This window comes from Aspergillus alliaceus (genome assembly GCF_009176365.1).
Source record: "Aspergillus alliaceus strain CBS 536.65 unplaced genomic scaffold BDW43scaffold_35, whole genome shotgun sequence".
NCBI lineage: Eukaryota > Fungi > Ascomycota > Eurotiomycetes > Eurotiales > Aspergillaceae > Aspergillus > Aspergillus alliaceus.
Genome location: NW_022474718.1, coordinates 301927 through 314529, shown reverse-complemented (window position 1 = coordinate 314529; position 12603 = coordinate 301927). Strand labels below are relative to the sequence as shown.

At 48.1% G+C, this 12603-nt stretch overlaps 4 protein-coding genes across 4 annotated transcripts; 1 reads left to right on the top strand and 3 right to left on the bottom strand.

Moving 5' to 3' along the window:
* Positions 1-90: 90 nt before the first annotated feature.
* Positions 91-2750, bottom strand: BDW43DRAFT_282871 (Zn(II)2Cys6 transcription factor). The gene is made up of 8 exons (XM_032042690.1): positions 2641-2750; positions 2489-2512; positions 2332-2432; positions 1784-2274; positions 1431-1735; positions 955-1374; positions 663-895; positions 91-608 (listed from the first exon to the last, which is right to left on the bottom strand). Exons 1-8 carry the CDS (start codon positions 2671-2673, stop codon positions 149-151), a joined length of 2067 nt encoding a protein of 688 aa, XP_031898214.1. The 5' UTR covers positions 2674-2750; the 3' UTR covers positions 91-148.
* Positions 2751-3575: 825 nt separating this feature from the next.
* On the bottom strand, positions 3576-4930 carry BDW43DRAFT_141647 (GPI anchored serine-threonine rich family protein). Its single transcript, XM_032038322.1, has one exon. The coding sequence runs from the start codon at positions 4641-4643 to the stop codon at positions 3840-3842; it is 804 nt and encodes a 267-aa protein (XP_031898213.1). The 5' UTR covers positions 4644-4930; the 3' UTR covers positions 3576-3839.
* A 2161-nt stretch (positions 4931-7091) lies between these two features.
* Positions 7092-8229, top strand: BDW43DRAFT_313184 (TLC domain-containing protein; the record flags this gene model as incomplete). The annotated part of the gene is made up of 5 exons (XM_032047536.1): positions 7092-7227; positions 7301-7614; positions 7672-7959; positions 8010-8075; positions 8152-8229. The coding sequence occupies 5 exons, from the start codon at positions 7092-7094 to the stop codon at positions 8227-8229; spliced, it is 882 nt and encodes a 293-aa protein (XP_031898212.1).
* A 1266-nt stretch (positions 8230-9495) lies between these two features.
* On the bottom strand, positions 9496-11664 carry BDW43DRAFT_301814 (putative MFS monosaccharide transporter; the record flags this gene model as incomplete). The annotated part of the gene is made up of 9 exons (XM_032045116.1): positions 9496-9813; positions 9873-9958; positions 10008-10297; positions 10424-10464; positions 10511-10906; positions 10957-11034; positions 11086-11358; positions 11412-11464; positions 11520-11664. 9 exons carry the CDS (start codon positions 11662-11664, stop codon positions 9496-9498), a joined length of 1680 nt encoding a protein of 559 aa, XP_031898211.1.
* Positions 11665-12603: the final 939 nt, after the last annotated feature.

Below are 12603 nucleotides of genomic sequence, written 5' to 3'. Positions count from 1 at the left end.
GACCCTATTATGGCTACCAGCTTCCTCGCTACGATTGACAAATTTTTTATCAGATCATTAGATCAAGTATAGACATGGTATCACTGGCCTTTTGTGGTATTGTACATATGATGCCTGCATTCCCCCCGTTTATCGTTTCATTCGCATGTTACATATAGGAGACATTTTCAGATTCTACCCATTGCAGGGAGGGCTGGCTATAAAATAGCTCCCATACCTGATTATCGTCCCATGCAGCATCGGAGATCACACTTTCACCGAGACAGCTATTCGTCAGCGGCAGAAGGCTATCTTGATTAGGCTCAGTTGAATTGGGGGCGGCCACATCCTGTTCCTGAAGGTCATCCACAGAATCATGCTCATTTGTATGGAGTCCTGATTGAGGCGATCGCTGTGCTTGCTCTGCTTGTAACGCCATGAGAGGGCTACATAGCGTGATAAACCGCACAAAAAGCTTATGAAGCTTGGCTATGAGCCGATTGTTCTCCACAAAGCGTGAGAGGATCTGAGTTACATCGCTTATGAGGGTAAAGTCCTCGGGATTGGACGTGCCCACGACGCTACAAAAGAGAACGAAGAAGGGGGTTAATGGGTGGAGCAACATTGTCCTATGGGCGGAATATTAGCAGGATCGACGCGGAGGAAAAATGGGAGAGGCGAACCAGGTAAGAAAGATTGGGCATAACACAGAGGAGCCCTTGTCTTTGAGACACATCTCCGAGAGGCGCTTGAATGAGTACAGTGCCTTGCGGGCGGCCGAAAGGCACTCGGCACGCGTCAAAGGACCTTTCAAAACGAAGGGATTGGAGCGGAGAATTGTGGTGAGAACTGTATAATAGCCGAAGTCCACGGCATTCCATCCATACTCAAGATAGGCAGGGGTTGCCGCTCGACGCTGCAGCAACACTGTCAGATACTTAAGGGAAGCAAGAGTGCGTTGAGGCGACTATTTACCTCATCATAGGTAGCCCGTAGGCGATACATATCTTGCGCAAGCGCTGTAACCGCATTTGCCTGGTACGATTGGTCCCAGCTGTTGGCGTACACGGTAAGCCCGAGGACCTTTTCTTGCATCTTTCCCAGTTCGACAACCGTCTTCACCACAATTGATGTAGGGAATGAGGTGTCCACAGTAACCAACGAGACCGGATCGATATCCAACGATGGAAGGGAGGGAGGCCGAACAAGTAACATACTCAGGCTTTTATCGAGATAATAACACCAAGCCACAGCGGCTTGGATCTCCTCTGATACAGTGCTAGACTGATGAGTCTGTCCCAGGTTGTGGTAATTAAGAAGTACAATAATACGGGCAGCGTAGGCAGTAAGTGCCCAGCTACGGGACATATCCCCTCGAAGTTGCATTAAGAGTGCCTGCGCAAAATCCGATTAGTCTAGCTAGCTGGCGCGCTGGCAATGAAAGGACTAACCCCAGAGAGTAATGCTTGCAGTAATTCTAATGACGGGTAGTTGGAGACATTGATTCTATCCAAAGCTCTTGAAGCCGCATATTCATATCGCTCCTTCGATCGTAGTATTTGATGCTGGAGGTGATTGTTATCGGGTGATCCTGGTACATTAAGGAGGCAATAGATGGACTTCAGATAAACAGTGAGTTCATAATAGCTACGCTTTGGCTCCGGAACCTTCCCTTCCATCAAGGAAAGGCACATGTTTTCCAATATTCTTGGAGGGATATGGTCCATCCAATACTGGCTGGGCTCCTTCCTCGTATCTAGTAAGTTAGCGATCGCACCACGAGGGGTTCAAGCCTGCTACATACCTGCCATCATCATATAGAGCATCTCTGAAGCGAAGGGTTGCCTCTTCTGATCATCTTCCTCACGCCATACAGCGCTGTCAGGACGGGTATCCTCCGTTTGAAAGGGTGTATTAGAGGCCTGCTCTACAAATCTGAGGGCAGATTCAAGAACTGTCCGCCGGCTGCGCACCATGTCTTCGTTACAGTCAAGTTCCTGTTGTAGAAACGTTCGAGCCTCGGTAGTGGGCCGAATGGACATATCCGACACCACTGTCGTAGTCGCCGGGCTCGTTGGATTGGCTGAGTGGAGTATCTCATAACTGCAAGCGGTTCGAGGGGTGTATTCACTAGACGGAGTCGCTGGTGGAGCTAGGTGTCTGATGTCTGCCGTGGTACTACCTCCCTCGGCGGTGGAGGCAATAAGGGCTTCAAGGCCGGACTGTCTTCTAGATTGATAAATGGCTCTCGCCGAGCTCTCCAGTTGAGCTAGACGGTCTGCGATGGAAAGCGACCTGCTTGTCAAGTCAGTTGTCTGAGCCCAGAGCGCGTACGGAGCAGCGGGACTCTACTTAGAAACCCGAGGGTGTACTGGTCGCCGGCGCCGGTTTCGATGGCAAGAAGCCCGCGCATCTACACAGTTCATACACGGGTCTCCTCGATCACATTTGATCTACACGGCCCGAGTTAACATTATGACCACCCCGAGGAAACCGTAGGGCTTCGTGCCTTCCTGGAGTAACATAGATCACACTAGTGTCTGTTAATATCAATATGTCTCAATTACGAACCATTCAAATCTCCATTATGGCCTTTCTACCCGATAAAATAGTCGGCAGACCACTGGAGTAAATATGAAAACGGGGCAAGGGAGTATGTACCGCGGGCCTTTCACCCCGATAGCCAGTGGCCATGGTGTTCTCAGTCCACCATTTAAATAGTTAATAATACCTGAAGAAGACAAGAGGGTAGTGAGATTCAAACATCAACGATAGAATTTTGCCTCAGAAGTCGTGGAAGAAGAAGTTTTAGTTATGCCATCTAAAGGGCCGGAAGAGCACGTCGATACGGCTTCCGACAGCTCCGAAAAGTCCGACCGAAAAGGGAATACGGCCCGAATAGAAAAGGAAATGATCGACGGTGTTCTGCTCAGAATATCTTCTGCGGAAAATTGGAGATTGATAGAGATCTCCGATGACCCACCGTTAATCTTCACTTAACATTCGCCCTATATCTTGGGCCCGACCAAAGATGCCTTGGTCTCCCTGTACGAAGAAGAAATAAATTATCCACTTAGCAATTCCCTCTAGTCAGCATAATTAATACCCGTGGAAGCTCCTTTGTATCCGATATATTATTGTTGTCTACGATAAAATCATATGGTGGTCGCCTCTCAACAAGTATCTCTTCTCGTATCCTCGTTCGCTATCTCCATAGGTAGGTCATTCCTAGTCTTGGCAGCATGGAATAGGTTTGCAGGGCGTGCACTTTCTCCTCACAGAAGGCTGACATATCCCTGGTTTGTCGCTGTCTCTGTCCTCGAAGAGCGCTGAGGTTTCCGTTCAAGCATGAGTTAAAGAAGTCAGTCCGAAAATATAGAAAGTTATTCGGGTTATTCAGGAAGTTCAACTTGGAGCTATGTACACGCGAGCTTCGAACCTCCAACTGTCTTTGTGCAACAGGTTCAGGATTCGGAAATTATGGTTAAGCTTAAGCGGCGAGCAGATTAACCAGGATCTGTAGCACCTTTTATGTACGGCCACCAGGTAGTGTTCTACTTAGATAGAAGCATGTCACTTCCGCTTCGTCTCGGAGGATTTTTCTCAAGTAAAAGCATGCGCTACAACTGATTACATCTTGTTGCGGGCTTTATATCATTGCTAAAGGTAGTTCCATGTATACTTCTTACACATGAGTCTAACTAGTCCTTAGCCACTCGTGCTCGGTGGTCCTCATCCTCGCGTCAAGTCAGAAAGTCAAGATGTGCCAGGTAACGTCGGGAAAGGTCAGAGTTGAATAGAAAGAATTAATACAAAGGTAGAATGAAGTGAAGGTAATTCCTAATAGATCATGTCGAAGTTCAAACAAAAGGACACTGTTCGCTTCCTGGTACACCGGCCACAGAGACCGTGGAAGTGACCGTCACGATCTTCACGCCGTCGTTGCTGGGGATCTGATTCGGAGCGCCAGTAACTAGTGCTGTGGTAGTACTGGTGGAGCGCACAACCGCGGGCGTAGGAGTGGGAACCTTGTCCAAGGTCACAGGGTGGGAGTAGTCTGAGCACCAACCAATAGTCTTAGGCACAATTCCGGGCTTCACAGATCGGGACGAGGTAGAAGTGGTGGATGGTGATGGAGTAGGATGGGTAGAATGGTGATGGTGGCTGGAGTTAAAGCCGTGGGAGGAGTGGTGAAAAAGATGAGAACTGGAACCGGTAGGGCTCACCGTGACATAAACGGTTGACACCGCAGTAGTGGGACCGCAGGTGGAAGGGGATGGTTGGGAGATAGGATCAGAACAGCTGGTGCCATCTACGGCATCCGAGATAGTGAACCGTTCTCCCTGTGCGTGGATAATGTACACATTGGTGCCGTTGATGGCACTGATCTGGTAGCCCCATTCGGGGTTGGTGTCGCAGGGAATCTGCACCGAGTAGGACTGATCCGATGTGGGCACATTCAGAGCCAGAGGGACATAGGAAGGAGGCCAGGAAACAAAATTCCAGAGGTAGAGGCTGAATTCAGAGGGATCCGTGTCAACGGTGCTCCAGTTGACAGTGATCGTGGATCCAGCCGCGTAGGTCGAGTTGGCAGCCGGTTTAGCGATGCTAATGGCAGACACCAAGGGTGCGAGCACCAAGCCAAAGTGGATCAGGGAGATCATTATTCTGTGTTCTTTTTTTTCTTTCGACGTCCTGCTGACTCTTTCGAAGTTGGGGATAGGCTGCGGCTGGGACACAGCAAATGAAGAAGAGTTGAAGAGGCAAAAAAAAAGCCAAAAGAGGAAAGATCCACGAGACTGAGTAATCACTCAAGCAGATGCGAAAATAAAGAAACCAAAACGAGTGACTAGTGGTAAGACCAAACGAATGACTGTTATTGACAGGGAGCGTGATAGTGATCAGCAAACGGGGGATCCACGAGAATTAAGTAGTTCGTGAATCTCTTACTCGGAAATTAAGCCGTAAGGCAGATGAACCCATCTTCTCCATCAAAATGACTCTTCATTAAACTAGTGGCTTTTGTTCCGGCCGGAAGCCCACTATCAATCCCCAATTGGTGATGTTTGAACGGGGCTATGGAACGGCAAGGCCTGTGCTCGCCTAGTGCCTTGGCTTCTACTCCAAAGTATTCAGTTCTTGCCTCGTGGGATTGGGGATAATCTGTACGATCACTCTATTAAAGTGCTTGGAACGTCACTCAGAGTGGGTATTTCTCTCATAGCAGATATAATTTGCTTATCGAGCAACAGCGAATAACACGTTGAACGTGCTTGATCAGTAAATAAATGGTCAGCTTCAGGGGCAATAAAAATTACCCAATTTCCAGTTGGTCCAACCATCGAAGTCTGGCTGAACCTAGACTAGTTAACGGCGCCCCAAGGTTACATTCCAAATGAGGTGTCATTTTACTTAATTTGGGTCTCCTTTACTATATATATCACTAGAACAGCTTTTCCGCTCTATCCCAGCAGGGGCTCATTCCCAATGTTCGCATCCCACGCCTTTCATTATAAATATGTTTCCAGACCGCAAATAGGCGATGTCACCCTGTGAGACTAGCCCTTCGAGACCCTCTTGCTGTTCTCTGCAAAAACGCAACAAGTGAGAAACCCTCCCCCTTATTGTTGACATAGCCATTGGCAATTTCTCTTGTCCAAAAATTAATCTGGCGTCCTGCTTCGCGTCTAGACTCAGAAGTACCCCCTAGTAGAGGCTGATGCAACTGTAATAGTGCCTTTATAAGCTTTAGGGGCGCGATATAAATACTAGCTTATGTTAACCTGGCTTTAACAGGTAGTGGTTACCCCTTTCCTATTTTAGCGCAGTCATATAATTGCGCATCAGATACAGAGCCACTTACATGGTTGCTCTGTGGGGTCTTGCGAAATCCGGAATATCAATGGCAAAAGGGACATGGTAACCCGGTAAGCTGGTCTTTGTCGTCGTTTGGCGCTATAAAATGTAATGTTACCTTTGACCCTAGCCAACAAGTATTGATATCCTTAGCTATAGATACTCTGGACCCAATTGACTACTGCATTCTTGATCATTCGAGTCTGGAGCTATCGTGGGATAATTCTTCACGAACGTAGTTTTCTCTGCCACGGGAGGCCTGCCAAACATCCCATAGCGAATTACCGCATCGTAGTGGTTCCTACAGGCTCCGGATACCTAACGCGACATCAAACAATATGAAAATTGTCGTTGTTGCATAAGTCGTTAGGGCAGCAGGCATCACGGGACGTCTATCATTCACTAGAGGCCCGCCTCTGTAGAATAGATTGCAAGATATTTGTATTGAACGAATCAAAACGATCAGTTTTTCAACCCTATCAAACTATCTCAAAGGCCTACCTAGGTGGGAACCATGAGGCCATTTATATGTGGCCTGATTACCATAGTATTCAACAATCAACATACTTCTGTAGATGGTCAATTCACCAGACATATGTCAGGTGCCTGTGATACTAGGTAATTTCATGGGTGTATTCAATAACCTCACCGGCTACTAACACAGGGAGTGATCCAGAGTGTACACCGCTGCATGTAGCTGGTGGTAATGCACAGATGACCGCGTAAAATCCCTCTACCTGTAGGTACGCGCCGGATGAACTTTTATTCTTCCTATAAAGAGATGGACTGGGTTAGGAGCACGTATCCTGCAATGCCGCTCCTTCGTCCGGGACGTCGGCTTCAGTGCACCGTGCCTATTTTTTTTTAAAAGAATCGTGAAACACCCTCTACCATAATCAACCCCAAACCTGTCTGCCATTGCTTTATAGCTGTCAGGTAGGATAAACTATTGTTAATACCTTGGGAACGAAGACTCCGTCGAGCTGCCAACGTGGATATACGAGCATAATGTGCTTCAAAGGACCAGTGAATCCAGCGCGGGAGCACCTCTATCAGTTGGCATTGGTGCTGGCTCTTTGATAGTCCTAGGAGGCGCGGGCCCTTCCAGACAGATACGCGTCCGCTGTCACTGTACTCTGTAGGATGTAGTATTTAGGCATCTTTAAAACCCTACCATTAGAGGCGTTTTGCTTCTTGATTGATGCACCAGCTGGCAATTGTGCCTGTTACCCTGTTTACCGGCAATCCCTTGGACAATGCCCACCAGGCCTGGTGGCTGGAGTCGTAGTGGGTCGCGTGAAGTGAAAATCCAGACACTCTCGAAAGGGTCCAAGCTGAGAGAGGACGATTTTATGAAATGCGTGGCCCACTGGTTGTTGCAGAAACAAATTGGTATCATTCATAACTCTTTGTTGCCTTTCCCTTTCCAAGCTATCTGTCACTGACGGTGTGACATCTGGAATAGTCCTCTCATTCCAGCTCATTACTATCCTTCTTCTCATTCATCTTTGGGTACCCAGCCTAGGGCCATATATGTCGAAATTCTTTACGCTGTCGTACTATAACCACAGCTCCGAGAAGTATGGGATTGGATATAATGATTTCTATTTCATAGCTTTCTCGATTATACTGCTCACGGGGCTGAGAGCCAGTTGTATGAAGTACATTCTTGCTCCGCTTAGCCGGCGATGGGGGGTATCAAGAGCCAAGGATGCCACCCGATTTGTGGAGCAAGGATGGACGGTCATGTACTACAACATGGTCTGGCCATTAGACATGGTAAGCTGAGCTTCTGTCCCCAGACGTTGAGAGATGTGCGTGTTTGACCTGCTACAGTACCTTTACTACAAGTCATCATATTTCCTCAACATGGCGGAGCTGTGGACCGAATGGCCCCAGCGGGAACTAGATGGGTTGGTCAAGGCGTATTACCTGGGCCAATGGTTTTTCTGGATTCAGCAGGTGCTGGTAATCAACATTGAGGACCGTCGGAAGGACTATTGGCAAATGCTAACGCATCAATTTGTAACTATCGGCCTCATGACAGCTTCGTACGCCTATCACCTGACGAATTTCGGACACTTGATTCTAGTGCTTATGGACGTGATTGATCTTTTCCTTCCAGTAGGTCAGCCAAGGACCAATAGCGATAAACCCACTGACAACCTCAACAGCTAGCGAAATGCCTGAAGTATCTCGGCTTCACCACCATCTGCGATGTCCTGCTCGGGTGTTTCATTGTATCGTGGCTCTTTGCACGCCATCTGCTGTTTTTGAAGACTTGCTGGAGTATTTATACTGATTTCCCTCGGATAGGTCCTGCCGGCTGCTGTCGGGGAACTGCAGAGGATCTTCAAGAACCACTTCCAGTCCCAGATGACTGGTCGCATTTGATCGAGCCCTTTTATGATCCGGTAGGAACAGTCTGTATGAACAACAATATCATGTATAGCTTTTTATCGTTTCTTCTCTAGCTTCAGGTCCCGATGGTCCTATGGTTCATAATCATTGCGCGAATCGCCCTATAAATGTTGCAGGGCAAGAGAGCCGAGGCCCTTCGAAGCGATGGAGAACTGGACGAAATATCGGAGAATGAATAAGGAGAAATGAGGCTCCCTAGGATCTGGCTAAGAAGATCAGCGCGAACACGATATGTCAGAATAGATGGGAACGCTATACCGGTGGGAGCGTCGCGAACGCCAGCAGTGTGTGATTCTCCAGCCGCCAAGCTCAGAAAGAGCTATTGAATAGGATTGGATGCGATAAGCAAATTGGATGAGGAACAAGCAGAGAGCCAGAGCATTGCGAAATGATCGACTGACCTGGAATTGTTGGGTCTGTATGAATTTGACCGTCGTTGAATTTGCAGTCATGGTTCTCGACATGTGAGAAGAATATTAGTAGAACCAAACCGCAATTTAACAGTAATGAAATAATATCTCCAGCCCTTTCTCCAGAGAGCATTTGAGGTAAATATTCTTTACAAGTTTGTTTGTGGCTTATTGATGGAACGCCAACAGCACACATTCAATTATCTTCCCAAGTCTTTGGTTGCGGTGATCTTTCTTTTTCAAATTGTAGCAATGGCCCCAATTCTCTCGATGATCGTGCCTCCAGTAATGGCAATTCATATTAATATTCCGCTACTTTTAGAAAAGCCAATGGGATGAGACCAGATATAAACGCCTATGGACTTATTGTAGGAAGTAATAATAATAGAACTGGGAGAGTATAAAGCTATAGGCTAATGTATCACCACCGGCTTGGTCGGAAGAACACCCACTCTTCCATTCCCAGTACTTCAGGCTAAAGTGGGAATTAGCCGGAAGTCAAGGAAGGACTCCAGATGGATCTCCCCACGAATGACGGTTCAGGTTGGATGTGGGGGTACGGGTGGAATTTCATTGGTAAATATCTGGTATGCTATATATGGTCCTGCAGCGTTGGTGTGATCGTTGACGTCTTTGATATGTATCCATGTAAGGACGGGAAATTATACAGAGCATGCAGTCAGTAGGGTATTACCTGTATATTTTAGAGTAAATAAGAGAAAGCCGATTATAGCTCAACAATCAGCCATCCATGGTCTCATCAACCACAGTTATCACCTTGTTCCAGGCAGTGAATCACCCGCGGCCAAACCGAGCAAGCTTTGGAATACTACTCGGACACGTTGTCAACATGCATAGGCTTCTCAGCCAGCTTCTCATCGGCTGTATGATCCGACTGCTCGCCCAAAAGTGCCAAGAGGCCGATCTCGCGCTCGATCCTTCGCTTTCGGGCCTCGTCTTCCACGGCCATGCCTTGCGATCCAAACAGTTCATCCATCTCCTCCAGGGTACGGCCTTTGGTCTCCGGCACCAGAAACCACACCCACAGGACACCGATGGTGGTGACACACCCAAAGAAGATGAATGTGCCGTAGTTTGACGCTTTGAGAAACGGGGGAGTAGAAAGACCGACGGCGAAATTGTTAAGCTAGCAGCATGGTCAGAACGCTGTAGACAAATTATCAAAATGGAAAGGACAGAGCGTACCCAGTTACTGCTACCTCCAATACTAACTCCCTTGGCACGCATGCTCAACGGGAAAACTTCCGAAACGACAATCCAAGCAACGGGACCTGCGGAGGTCAGTATATAAGGTAGCAATCACTAACCTGTCGGACTTACCCCAGGCGTAAGCAAAGTTGATAATGAACATCCACACAAAGACGACAGCAGCCCATCCAGCCCCTTTGTGATCCGCAAACGTATGCTGATAGGATCCGATAATACCCGCAACGATGAAGTGGCAAACCGCCATACCGATACCACCGGCAATGAGAATCTTCTTACGACCGATGTTGTCGACCCAGAGAACGGCCGGAATGGTAAAGACGAACTCGAAAATCCCGGCGACACCAGTGGCTAGCAAGGAAGTAGTCGTTCCACCCAATTGAAGGTCTTCAAAGATTTGTGGACTGTTGTGTTTATTAGACGCGCCGGGCTGCTGTCGGACACGGCGGTTGACAACTTACGCATAGTAATTGATTCTGTGAAGCGTTAGCATACATCATCATTATTGCTGATGGAGAAGAATAACTCACGCGTTAATACCATTCCATTGCTGAAACACCATGACCAAGCACTATTTCCGTCAGTGATTGCATGTCGAAGCTTGCCAGTAACCATACCGCGACAGTAGTCCTTTTGAACAGCGACTTGTCCGTGACCAAGGACATGTAATCATGAAGCCCAATCATGAACTTGCTCTTACGCGACCCATCTTGGTACTGAGGGTACTTCTTGCGAGCAGTCTCATCCTCGAACATACGTAGAGCCTTGATCTCCAAGTATTCAATGCGAACGAGGATATCGTCGACGGAGGTATCGCGCAAACGGGCCAATGTTTGAAGACACTCTTCGTCTCGGCCTTGATTCATCAAATGACGTGGCGATTGAGGCATGAAAAGCATCATTCCTGCTGCGAGAACAAGAGCAGGTAGAATTTGGATGCAGACGGGGATCTCCCAGGCCGCAATTGACTGGCCCTGCCCGGTACCGCCAATGAAATTGGTACCATATCCGATCTAGTAAGTCAGAAATGACTCGCCGCCACTTGAGTCAGGGGTGTACTCACCCAGAAGCTGACCATGATACCAAATGTAATCGCCAGTTGCTGAACGGCGACTAAAGACCCTCGAATTTCAGGAGGGGCCTAGTAGAGTGAGCGAGGAACTCATTAATAATGGCCGTGGATCCAATATACCAACTCAGCATTGTACAGAGGTACGATCATGCTCAGGTTACCCACGCCTAAACCTGTCACAAATCGACCGGCATAAACATAATCGGGGTTCGTAGTGCACGCCTGAACAATAACTCCCACACAGAATACCACCACCGCAATCACGACCGTCACCCGACGGCCCGTCGCATCAGCCAAATAACCGTTGGCGAGCGTTCCCAGCCAAGCACCGAGCTCGAGGATTGAGGTCAGCATACCTTGGGCTGTGCCTTTGTGTTCTGCATATCCTTGAGTCTAGAATGTATCAGTGGACGCCATCGACGTGGAAGAAGATCCTGGGCGCATACAGCTTCGATGAACGACGGCATGGTAAGAATTTGAGCGAACATTCCCTGGTTATCTGGACATCATTAATACTCCCCACACGATGCCCGAGATACAATGGTCGCACATACATCCGTATACTAGGCCACCCAGCGAGGCGAATAGTGCAATGCCGCACGTCTTTTTGCTACTAACCAGACCGCGCCATCCAACTCGGCCCCCAGCAAGCTCTGCGCGCTTGGCGGAAATGCCATAAGAGGCTATTCCCCCGGCCATTTTGGCAATACACCGGCCTCTCTCTGAATTTGGTGCGAACGCTTTTGGTAGAGAAGAGAATTGGATAGCGAAGGTGGCTGTATATAACCATATAGAGGAAACGAAAAAGAGAGAGGGAAAATGACTTAAACCACCGAGACAATGGGGAATTTGCAGGCAGATGCCGATCACAAAGCGGAAATCCTCTCGTCGTTAAACATATGAGAATCCCTGTACGTAGCGGCGTTTACTGCTCTTATACATCCCTCACACGCGTACTGAGAACGTGCCTTTGTCCTGCGTAGTCGGTGCAGTTTCCGGCAATGATCGGTGGTCCGATTTAGCCAGAATTTCCCCTGTGCGTGGTTTCCCCGGGTATTTATCCCCGTGGGGCCCATCAGCGAGGCCGGGGACGCTCCAGTCCTGCCAGCATCACATCATTCAGCTTACCCACTTGATAGTTATACCGAAGGCCAAGAAACCACTTATCCTCAGGCCGCTAAGCTTCGTGGCTGCGCCTTGTATATGATAAGCCTTGGCTGGTCGACCGCGAAATTTCTGTGTTTTGTTTTCTTCTGCCAGGGAGATGAAATCGCATAATTCAAATTAGAAAGATACAATCCCCGGCCAGGAAGGTAAAAGAAACATGGTATCATGGAAATCATGCACCGGAATATCCTATATGCACCGATTGGAGAGGATAATGTGGGTAAGAACTGGGGAAATACCCGCAAGGCAATTGTGGAGAAAATAGATTTTACCCGGTGAATTTATTGACTCCACAAGGTGGGGGAGACTGTAGTGGTCAATCATGGTACTACCTGCTGGATCCCTACCATAGCGTCTGGATATCGTTATCAACCTGCGTCTGAATACAATGTTCTCAACTCAGTTTAACAGCTGATACTAGCGACGGACGGGTAACTACTTGCCTCGAAGGTAGACTGAAACCCACGAACT